An 11,756-nucleotide genomic window follows, 5' to 3' on the forward strand; every position below is an offset into this window, starting at 1 on the left:
TGGATTACAGGCATGCAACACCACCACCCGGTTTACATAAACTACGTAATGCTAATTATATGTAATATTCAACATCTGTAAAACTATAGCTATTAGCATACACGTGCATAACAATGCAGCCCATAGCTTGTTCTTGCATATGTAGTGGTTTCCACAGAGGCACACACTTGAACTTGGAGGCAACACGTTTATTATAACACCCCAACAGGGTAACTGTATAAACGTTCACTGGATAACGACAGTGGTGACCACCACGGGTAACTACACACTCAGACCAGATCAGTTAACACACTGCCTGGTCCACGATGCCATGCGCGAAGACCGAAGATCGAAAACGTAGCCCGGCGGGTTCCATTCCCAGAGGCAGCCCGGATCGGCGCTCGGGACTTCCCTTTTATGCCTCTGAACGTGGCCTGGCTCCGCCCTAGGCCACGCCTCCTTCTAGATCCTACTGGAAGGTTCTGGGCCTTATGTCACGTGTGAAGTGCCCTCTCTCTGGCCGTAACCAGAAGCCTGCCCCCAAGGGCCTGCTTCTATGGCATGCACACTGGTGCCAGAGACGCTAACATGCACAGCACCACCTTTCTTCCAATAGTTGGCGCTAGATGCAATAGTGACTCAATATACGTCACTACACATATGCCAGAGTGAAGAAGTGTCACGAGCTATGACACTTGAATAAGAGAAACATCTTCAGAAACGGTAACATCAAACTTCAAACAGACCACAAATAAACATTTTCTTCCTTGCATGCAGGATTTTATAAACCCTTTAGCTCAGATCAAGCACATTGAGATTGTAGGCATCATTGTAACCGTTCCTGGAGCCACAGGAATTGACTAGAAACAATATTTCCGTCTATCTGCACAGGTGCATGTAAGGTTTTATGAACACGCAATAACCCCTGATAGCGCTATGTGGTGTAACCTACAAAATATAAATATTGTAATGGTACATTTTTTTGTAAAAGATGTGCATGACTGGGAATATTCTCAAGCATGGATTTGGCTTGAAATGTCATGGACAGCAAAGAATTTCAGCCGAGAGAGGGCTTCATAATCCAGTGAGGAGGGCAAAATCCTGTTTCCTTTATAGTGAGTGACAATACATTTCTGCACAGCCTGCTACAGTGCCGAGAGAAGATGCCCAACAGTCATCAATAGACGTACTGCCATAGCCTGCAAACAAACTTTTATTCCTAAAAAATACATTTAAGACTGCATATATGTATAAAGAATGAGCTCTGTGAGGCCACTATTGGCCTTGGTCATTGTTTGAGCCTCATGGAGAGACGCTTGATGACGATGGAGGCTAAGCGTGGGGTGCTGTGATGGAGCACAACGTCTGGATGGCGAGAGCGAGCGACGAAATCTTCAAATGAGTCCTGAACTCCATCCACAAGTCCATGCCTCGTGCCACCTTCAGCCCCAGCCCCAGTTGCAGCTTGGGCTGGAGTCACAGTTCCAATCCCAGTCCCATTCCGCGCCAGGGTCCTGGTCCCGGCCCGTGAGGACTGTCTCCCATAACGGTGAGTTGAAGATGAATAGAGCCTCTCCTGTTTTGGCTCTGGTAGGTGTGTGGGTGAAAGCAGAAGGGACAACATAATCACTTCAAGATCCCTCTGAGGAGTTATATCTGAACTCCGCTATTTCTGTTTCGGAAATCCCAAGAGGTGTTCAGGAGGGTCTATATGGGATTTGATTCACTACATCGCCATTCCAGAGCAAGTGCATTGCGGTCTCATTAACTTGGAGGCAATCAACTAAATCATGGTGTTGCAACTCTAAAACTGGATATTTTTACATGAGCAGGATTGAGTGTGCCGACAATCCATGTCACTGTAATGGGCGTGTGAAAAAGCTATGTCCATAAATTTTGTTGACTAGTTTCCCCTATGCAGACGTGTAGAAAATAAAGTCTTCGGTAACAATTTTGATATGCACTCATGTCAAGAGGCGTCTGTTGACACTCGTGTTAAATATTGGCCCCCGCCCTGATCTCACAGCTAACATTGTTGAAACACCAGATAATGTAGCCCGATAAATGTCACGTCTAGGCAAGAGGAAGAGAGGATGGTTGGTGAATTTGACATCACAGCAAACAAATTAAGGGGGAGAACACCTGCCAAAGTTTGCAGCAAGCGACACGACAAAAATTACAAACACTGATCTAAGCAGAAGCCGTCAAGAGAGTGGATGTGAAGGAGCCGAAATGTAGAAATTAAAATTGGAATGTACGTTAGTCTCATGGATAAACATAGAATGTCAGGGATACCGCTGTCCGAAGTAAATTTAACAAAGGAAATTCGTATGTATGTTGAACTTTTTTTTTGTGCCAGTTAAAAGGGTAAAACCTATTCTTATATCTTGTTTCTGGCAAAGGAGGTCTCATAATGTTAATGCTCACCCCGAGCCCTCAATACTCTGATAGTGCGCTGTTTTTGAGTTGGAGCCTTTTGGCGTCTTCTGGTCCAACACCAATGGAGACTAGGCTCTAAGAAAAGCTGTCTCGGGTGTGGACCAATCAAATTCAAGGACAGTGCATATTATTATCAGAGTTGTCTTTTTTGTTTGCATTTTGACTGCTTGTGTTGTGGTTATTGCAAACATGATGCCTTGAATAAAGGTGTCAGTTTTTGTGCCAGTTAAAAGGGTAAAACCTATTCTTATATCTTGTTTCTGGCAAAGGAGGTCTCATAATGTTAATGCTCACCCCGAGCCCTCAATACTCTGATAGTGCGCTGTTTTTGAGTTGGAGCCTTTTGGCGTCTTCTGGTCGAACACCAATGGAGACTGGGCTCTAAGTAAAAGCTGTCTCGGGTGTGGACCAATCAAATTCAAGGACACTGCATATTATTATCAGAGTTGTCTTTTTTGTTTGCATTTTGACTGCTTGTGTTGTGGTTATTGCAAACATGATGCCTTGAATAAAGGTGTCAGTTTTTGTGCCAGTTAAAAGGGTAAAACCTATTCTTAAATGTTGAACTTCTTTTCACACCTTACGTAGTCAACCATGCTATTCTGAGGTGCGGCAATGATCACATGCTGGTGAGATGCCACTCAAATTTCAAGTTGCCAAAACAACAACAAAAGGATTTGCAGGAAAAAATAATAGTTCACGTAAAAATTAGAGAGCAGGAGGCAGCAGCATCCGACAGATTTGAAGCAACTGGTTAACAGGCCCTAGAGAGGTAAAATTATTAATATTATGCCACTGCTATATATGTCGTGAACAGTTTAAGCAAAGACAAATTAAACATCTTGTTATTTCACGTTTAAGATGTTAAAATATTCTATGTGTATCTCTAATTCTAACTACAATTATGGAATCAGCATAGCTAGTCAATCATGGCAACAGTTAAACATAGCTCTAGTAAAATGTTATCCCATGCAATGCATATTTCATGTCACTGCTGAAATCACACGTGCAAATCCTAATGATAATACTGAAAGTTGGGGTGAGCATTGTAATTAGTTGTCAATGCTTTCAGAAAGCCTCGATGCCCCTCACCCACATGTGCACTGTCCACGGAGGAGCTTGCCTTGCATTCAGGCCCACCCTTCTAGACCTTCTAAGCATCTCCTCTGTGCTCACACTTTCAAAGACTAAGTCACTGCCCTTCACATTCACAAACTCACTCAGAGCTTACATCCCCATATTTCTGCCTTTCTCCCTCCCTTATCACAACCATCTTTAACTGTATTAATAGAGATTTATAACCACTAATTAAGTGCAGAAGAGTGATAAGTAGACAAATGTGATGGAAAATTAGAACGGCTTATCGTTTATATTCCATTGAGGGAAACATTTCTCGTTGGGTCCCATTGCTATGGAAAAGTCGTTCAGTCTCGGCAAGGACAGCAGCGCTGCAAGGAAATGGACTGCAATGGTTAGGACTCTCACCGAGCCCCAACCCTTGCCTGGGAGATGGTCATGCACCACTGCACTGGGCTAAGCTTGTCGATTAAAGAAACCATTATTCTCACTCACCACAAAATGGCCCTGTCCACTCAGGTTTTGCTCCATAGTGACCAAACCTAGATATAAAACCGACACTCAATCTGGGAATTATGCCAGGAATAAGCCTGAAAAATGCAAGTAAATTAATATTGTCTCCCAGCAGTACCTTTTGCCATGACAACACCATTAGAGCCACACTGCTTGTGTGATCCCTTGACCATATCGCCTCCACGCCAGGCACCATCGCTCTCACTCGATCCACTCCTCCTGCAGTCGCTGACTTCGCGGGCATAATCAAGAGGGGTACCGGAGGAGAATGGAGTCTGGAGGTAATATTTCTGTAGCCTCCGCGGCTCCTCCTCCTCCACATGCAGCGATGCGCGTCGAGGTCGAGCGTGGGGCAGCCTCCCAGACGGGCTCTGCGAGCGGTGTCTCCAGGGCTGAGACGGGCTCTGTGAACTGCTCCCCCAGGGTTGAGTGGATGCCCGAGATCCATGACCCAGGGGAGAGTCCCATCCGCATTGTCTCTGCACGACTCGTGCTGTCTCGTGCATCTCGGAACCGTCCTCAGATACTGTTTGGGATGCCTCCGAAGACAACCCCCACGTCTCCCGCGAAGACCAGTCTCTCGCACCTTGCGTATCGCCCTGTATGTCACCCTGCATGTCGGCGTGGATCGCCAACAAAGGGTGAATACGAGACGAGGGATAGAGTTGGGACGAGCAGTCAGGTGGAGTCGACTGGAGCCGGGAGGAAGGGAGGGGTGGTGATGAAAGCGGTGACACCAGCTCCTCCTGAGTGTAGCATTGGGGTAGCCGTGCGGGCGATGCCTGTAGGTCAGTGCAAGCAGAACACCCGTAATGAAATGGCTCCTGGAAGCCAGTCTTGCATTCATTCACATGCTGAGCACTTCATTTAGATAGGAACCAGGTGGTTGGAGTATGCAAGAGCAATTGCACCAGCCCCGCTGGCATTCAAGCACTTGTGATTGCAATCCCTTGCTTAATTAACCTCGAACAATCGTTATTGGCAGTAGTTATAGTGCTTTCAATGCCAATGGGTCAGGGCAGTACCTGTGGAGCCACCTGGTCACGGACGAATTTATCAATACTGGGGAGAGAGGAGATGCTACTGCTGCTGCTGGGCGATGCGGCAAGAGCGGACACGATGAGACTTGGGCGAGACTCGAGAAGGAGCCGCATTGCCTTGTCTGCTAAAACGCCGGATTCCTGCACACGCAATCGCACAGGTGGATGCAATTGCACAGATGACGCACGAATTTGAATTAACCTAGTGTATGAATGGGTGTGCACATGCATGAGGTTGAACATGGGTCAATGCTATTAATGAGTGATATCTGCAGGTGATAATAAAGGGAGATCCATTAAAAGATGCCGCATTAAAACCGTACAGAAACATTCTAGATATTTGCATTTCAATTCACAGCCTCTAGGTGTCTTCCACCAAACTCTATGTACTCATTATGTCTCTAAACTCTCTCCTGATACACTTTGTGCAGCATATCCTGTCTGATTGACTTACAACATTCACTGAGATGAGGGTCATTAGATATCAGTGGGGTATCTATATTTGGATCGACCTTTATATATTCAATAACCATGGCTATGGGGTTGTGGGTTTCACCAGGCAATGATACCCAAAATTTGGTGCATTATTTGTCATGTTGCAGGACACGTCACAGCTTAAAGGAACAATGGTCAAGAATAACACGGAGTGGCTGTCAAGGAATGGAACGTTTCTGAGAGAACATCTGCTGAGGAGATAGAGCGATCAAATAAGTTAATGTGTAGGTGCTATGTGGGTTATTGCATCATCGCAGGATCATGAGAGATGGTGGAATCTTAGGGAGGTTTTCATCCAGCAATGGATAGACCATGGCTGATGATGATGAGATGGTATGTGGTGGTTGGAGTGTGGTAGTCGATGTATCATGGGTGTGGATGTGTAGTTGTGGCAAGGTGTGGTAGTGTATGTTTGGTGGTCATGGTTTGGTAGTGGGTATGTGGTTATGGGTAAGGTGTCCACACCGTCTTTTACCTTGGGGTCACACATGATGGTTAAGTTGGACTCTGAGCCTAGGCACCAAGTAATATGCAGTCCCTCCTCCAGTACCTGTGCACACATGCTCACCTGGTAGCCATCCAGATACAAGCACAGTATTAGCACCAGCCCCAAGATAGTGTTTCATCATCACTCAGCTCTGTGTGGCTCTGAGAGAGAGGTTCATAATGATTACGTCACCTCAATGTGAAATGGCAGCAGTTTCAAGCGTTGGGGTTCCCGGCCTCGCTCAGACACGAGCAGTTCCCCCGCACACCCCCCTACACACCACCAAAACAGCTGCTCAACACACACAGTGAGACATAAATGAGACCATGAAGATAAAACAAGGACGGACATCTCTCAAGGAAATCTCAGGAAGATGTATCAGGGTTGAGCGAGATGGGTTTGGGTTGTGAGCGGGAATATAGATGATGGTGGATAGGAGCTGGAGGGGAGATGTCTCAGGGCAGTGACATGGCACAGTGGTAACCGTTGACTGCTTAAATTTTGATTGAAAGCTTTCGTGACTGCAGTGATTCATATTCTTGGTTCTTTCGATAAAGTCACGTTGAAGGGAAACAATAATAAATATATATTTTATTATTTTATTGTTTCCTTCAACGTGACTTTACCGAAAGAACCAAGAATGCGTTGACTGCTTGTTGAAGAGTTTCGTAGTTCCGAAACGGCAGGTCGCCCTGGTTAATACTGCATGTGCATCAATCGTAATATATGCACCATCTGATTCAAAGTGGATGTTAATGATCCCCTGATATCATTAGAAATCAGTAGGCCATTGTGTACTGACTTCAGTCCAATTTGAAAAGTTATCTGCACATCATTAAATTGGGATTACACTTATCAACATTGGCCCCGATTTCAGACTGTCTGTGAACACAGCGCCTTGCGCTCTAAGAATGGCACAAATAGTAGATGTAATAAATCAGTGTTCTTTACTACTTTGCAGAGGGGGGGCATTTTTCCCAATAAGACATCAGTGTGAGTGCTACCACATATTGAAACCATTGAGTTTCACAGCATGATGGGGTTTTTCACATTTGTGTATTTTCGGGGGCTACACGTCAGAGCCCGCACTAAAGGCCACCAGGAGCTGCCAGTGGCCCGCGAGCCTTGCAATGAAGAACACGAAACTAAATTATTAGGTCTCACCAGCCTGGTATCCTCTGGCAGGGCTGAGCTGAGTGTGAGAGACGTCAGCTGCATGGAGAGATCGATGAAGCGCAGGGAAGAGCACGGAGAGACCTGTGAAAGCAGACCCCGTTAAAATATAAACACGTATCTCATAACACTAACATCCAATACACGAATTGCTAAACTTGGCTTTGCGGATTGTTCAACTCAGGTGAGTGAGCTGAAACAATCACATTTGGCATGTTAGATGTTTGTTCACCATGTAACAATTTAATTTATTTTGATGTGTTGCGTGGTAGAGGGTCTTCACACAAATTTGGCCAGATTATTATAGTCTGAACCAGAAAAAACAATATTCATCCTTGTTGCTAATCGTAACATTTTACTTGAAATTTCAATGCGGGATTCCTTGTTTCCACGGCTACTCATAATGCTCACAATGGTGTGAGGTGCCAGGCTGGTCCAGTCCCCACAACATCGATGTTGTTGTGTTGACATCGATGTCCATGCTTCTGATAACATTGGAACATCTATATTTTGCTTTCGGTGTTGCATTTTTAACACCGAAGACATGCCAAAAAAAATACTTAAACTTCATGCTGAAAATAAACTTCTCCATCTCCAAAAGTCATTGACCAGCATATACACTGATATAGGATTAGGGTTCGCATGCTGGAGAGTAGACAATGTTGCTGTTGGCTAAGTGTTGCCCCTGCAACAGCCTTGTGCATTTGCATTATTGGCTTCCGTGCCATTTTAATGTCAGTTTCTTTGTTAATGAACATTGTGTGTTTAATACGTTGTTCTTGCCTGTAAATAGTTACAAAACAGAGTAAACATGGATGTTTCCCTTCCGGTATTTTGGTGAGCACGTTTCCATAACAAGCAAATCTTCTACGTATCAATGTTTTCCTTCAATGTCTCAACCCTGGTTGCTGCCCCTTAAAGAGCTGAGCCTGGAGAGCATCTCCACGTCACCAAGTGAATGGACAAAGAGCCTCACGCATGTTGGCGCTCGCTCTTCTGCTCGTGGCGAACTACCTAGCACATTCAGAATTGACCCTCATTGTTACATTACCGCGATCTTCCATAATATCGTTTTTTTTGGGTTATATTTACGCGATCTAACCCAAAAACATATATATTATGGATGATATTGGTCACGAAAGCCTACTTGTTAATCTATTGCTGTGGTTTTCACACCTGATGATGATTGCTTGTGTTGCAGTCGAAATGTCGTGAGAATTGGATTTTTTTTATATTTTTATATTATTTTATTGTTTCCCTTCTACGTGACTTTACCGAAAGAACCAAGAATACATTGCGATCTTGTTTGTATTGTTTCGTGTTTCTGCAGTCTTATGTGTGGTCTTAACTCAACAATAGCAAACATTTCTCATAACTTTGATCACTTATACATACTTGCTTCTGATGCTCACAATGGGAAGCATATATTGTGTGTGGAAAACATTTTAATCAATTAACTGAATTTTTGTAATCCAAACTGCTTAGAATACATATTACTGTCATCAGTTTCAGTAATTCAAGTGAGGCGTTATCTGTTCTTCTAGCACCACCTATCCTATTTTTAATTTTGTTCCCAGCAATAACCTATAGATAACACTGATCCCTATCTCACAACCCACAGCCGCGATGGTGATATTCACCCCAACACAACGCCCCGAGGGACGCCATCGCGTGAAGAGACCACCGAGCCCACTGAGCTATTGTTCCCCAGCTGCGTGAAACGGGAGTGAAGGCGGCTGTGTACACAGACTCGTGGTCGGTTTACATCGTGTCAACAGTGCCCTCAAGGCACCGTGCGCACGCTCTCTGTGCCCTCAGGGCGGCGTTTTAATGTACCACGCCCTCTCCCCAGACCATGGCTTGCTCTCTTAAGTACTATTTTACTATCACCATATCCTACATATTTTGTTCCACCTCTTCATTCTTAAACTCATCCCGAAATCATCATCATCCTCGTATACATATATACTTGTTTGGCGGTTCACATGTCCATCACTTCTATCTCAGTTGTGCGCTGATGGTCCTCGCGCCAAACAAAATACTAAACCCACCTCCAGGCAACAAATACAACCCGGGAGAACACCCGCGAAAACCCAAAGTCAACTAAAACCTACTGGCTTCATTGCATCTTCCAGGCACCACCTCATTGCTCCGTAGCTGGCCATGTGACACGTGGCATGGGCTTTTCCCATGAGCCAGGCACACGTATTTTGTCATATGAAATACATTCTCAAGCAGGACCCTCGAGAAGTAAGTCCTGAGATTAATTTGAGGAGCTTAGAATAAAGGAGAGTGGTGATGACAAACACGGAATCAGAGAAGAGCGCTGCTATATTGCTTCTACACCCCAAACCCCACCGAGACCGAATCCCAGCCACGCGAAATTCCAAGCATAGCCACAGCTATAGCTATGTCGTTCACCTCACATATATCCCCTTTACTTAACTCTATTCTTACCAATATATCTCATTTAACACGTAGGTGTATGCGGCCAATATTATGATTCAACGTAGATTTTGGGATTGGGTCGTGTTACGATCTGGCCAAGTTTATGTCGTGAGATCCTCAACCACCCGACATGGTCAAACATTTTCAGTTTCTGGATTTTATTCTTACTTCTAGTATCTTGTCCTGATGATGCTTGAAGTAGTGTCGAGCGAAACGCCGCATCCAATTGATGTTTTAGTTGTGGATCTTGTTTCCCAACTCACCGGTGAATTGACGCGTTCACCCTTGTACACGTGACAATGTAATCTCTTTGGCTGTGTCGGGGGGGGGGGGGAGGCTCTGACGACACGAGTATCGCGAGATAATTAAGTGGCCTAACCCGCAACCGAAAGAACCAAAGAAGATAACCCGCAATAGTTTACGAATCAAGCCAATCGTGATTGAAGCATTCGTGACAGCAGGAATCCATACTCTTTGGTTCTTTCGGTAAAGTTACGTAGGTATAAAATAAAATAAATCATGACGTTTCGGGCGCAATACAAGCGTCCATCATTAGGTCCAATTTATACGAACCACGAGGCTCAGTGTGCGCGCGGTCCTGGTCACCTGCGCGTTGAGGGCACGGAGCCACGCGCCGCGCCACCCGTCGCTCCCGGCTCGCAGCCACGCGAGCAGCAGCTGCTCTACGGGGCGGGGCGCGGTGCTGCCCTGGGACGCGAGCAGCAGGGCCAGCGCCAAGGCGAGCAGCAGTAGCTGCGAGAGTTCCAACAGCAGGCTCCACGATTCTATCTGCAGAGGGACGCAGAGCGGACACCAAGAACCCCCGAGTTCTCACCCCAATTCTCCGCACATAGAGTCCATGGGATTGACCAGAGGGAGGCCTCCAAGAGACTGATAAACTTCCCTGTCCCGCACAACCCACAACTTTGCAACACCTCTGTAATCGTGCACCTTCTCACCCGAACCATGATAATCGCAACTCACACACCGCGGGTCAGCCCTATGTATGGATCCGCGCACGCACAAAGCTCCACCTGTAATCCCAATGCCCAGAAACGTAGTGATGCAGCTCCTGGGTGAGCAGTTACTCACAGGTGGTGAGCAAACACCGAGGTGCGGCACAGACATGAAGACACTGGAGGAGCACAACAAGGAGGAGGATGAATCACAGCTGCTGCTTGGCATCGCGAAGAGACTGTGCACAGAGCTGAGCGATAAGAATTATTATTGTCTTAACTCCTCCTTCCCTTTCCATCCTCCTCCTTCTGACTCCTCCCCATTACCCCTCCTCTCCATGACTGCAGGGTCGTTCCGGGGGGTCAGGGGACCGGCAGGTCCGGGGTCCAAACGGAGTCCAGGTCCGGGGGAGTGGTCTGGGATCCGGGGGAGGGGGGAGTCCGGGGTTGGTCTGGGGATTCTGGGGTTGGTCCGGTGGAGGTCCAGTTTAGGTTCCTAACCACCAATTCACCTACCCAATTACAGCACTGAACTACTACTTACAGACTTACCTACCTAGCCACTAACCTATTCACTCATTGACCCACTCACTCACCCACCCACCCATCCACCCATCCACTCACCAAACCACTCACTCACTCACCCATTCACAATCCCACCAACTCACCATGTGGGTCTCTCTGTGTCTTAGTGAAAGTCATCGTCCCTACTTCTCGTTTAGTCCAATGTCTGAACTGGACGTACTGAATACGATAGCTTCAATTAAGACACCATCATCCATGGGAGAGGACAAGTTACCTACCTGCATTTACACTTGTGGCTGTGGTAGATTTAAAATATAAACCCCTAACACATTTTTAACCTCTCACCGAAGGTACATTTACACTCGAGCCCTAAAATATTCGGAAAAAGTGCGATTTTCGAGAGGATTACATTATTGCACTACCACAGCAATGATGATGTATGAAATGTTCTCTTCAGTAAGCCGGATGAAGGCCACAACTACTATGCACTATTCCTCCACTTGTCAAAGCCTTTGAGACTGTTGGCCATGATATTCTACTCAAAGGACTCGTTCAAGTAAAATGTTCAGACAGTACAATAAAATGTGTTCATATCTACTTTTCAGAAGAGGTACATAGTGATGA

General features: G+C 45.8%; 1 protein-coding gene across 1 annotated transcript; it reads right to left on the reverse strand.

The window, feature by feature from the left end:
• Positions 1 to 173: 173 nt before the first annotated feature.
• On the reverse strand, positions 174 to 10,916 carry LOC116947941 (uncharacterized). The gene is made up of 8 exons (XM_032964273.2): positions 10,744 to 10,916; positions 10,258 to 10,440; positions 7,195 to 7,287; positions 6,223 to 6,321; positions 6,019 to 6,111; positions 5,034 to 5,189; positions 4,127 to 4,790; positions 174 to 1,566 (listed from the first exon to the last, which is right to left on the reverse strand). The coding sequence occupies exons 1-8, from the start codon at positions 10,834 to 10,836 to the stop codon at positions 1,268 to 1,270; spliced, it is 1,680 nt and encodes a 559-aa protein (XP_032820164.1). The 5' UTR covers positions 10,837 to 10,916; the 3' UTR covers positions 174 to 1,267.
• Positions 10,917 to 11,756: the final 840 nt, after the last annotated feature.

Source organism: Petromyzon marinus, chromosome 31 (assembly GCF_048934315.1).
Source record: "Petromyzon marinus isolate PM22_M1 ecotype Great Lakes invasive population chromosome 31, UKy_Petmar_22M1.pri1.0, whole genome shotgun sequence".
In the NCBI taxonomy this organism is placed as follows: Eukaryota; Metazoa; Chordata; class Hyperoartia; order Petromyzontiformes; family Petromyzontidae; genus Petromyzon; species Petromyzon marinus.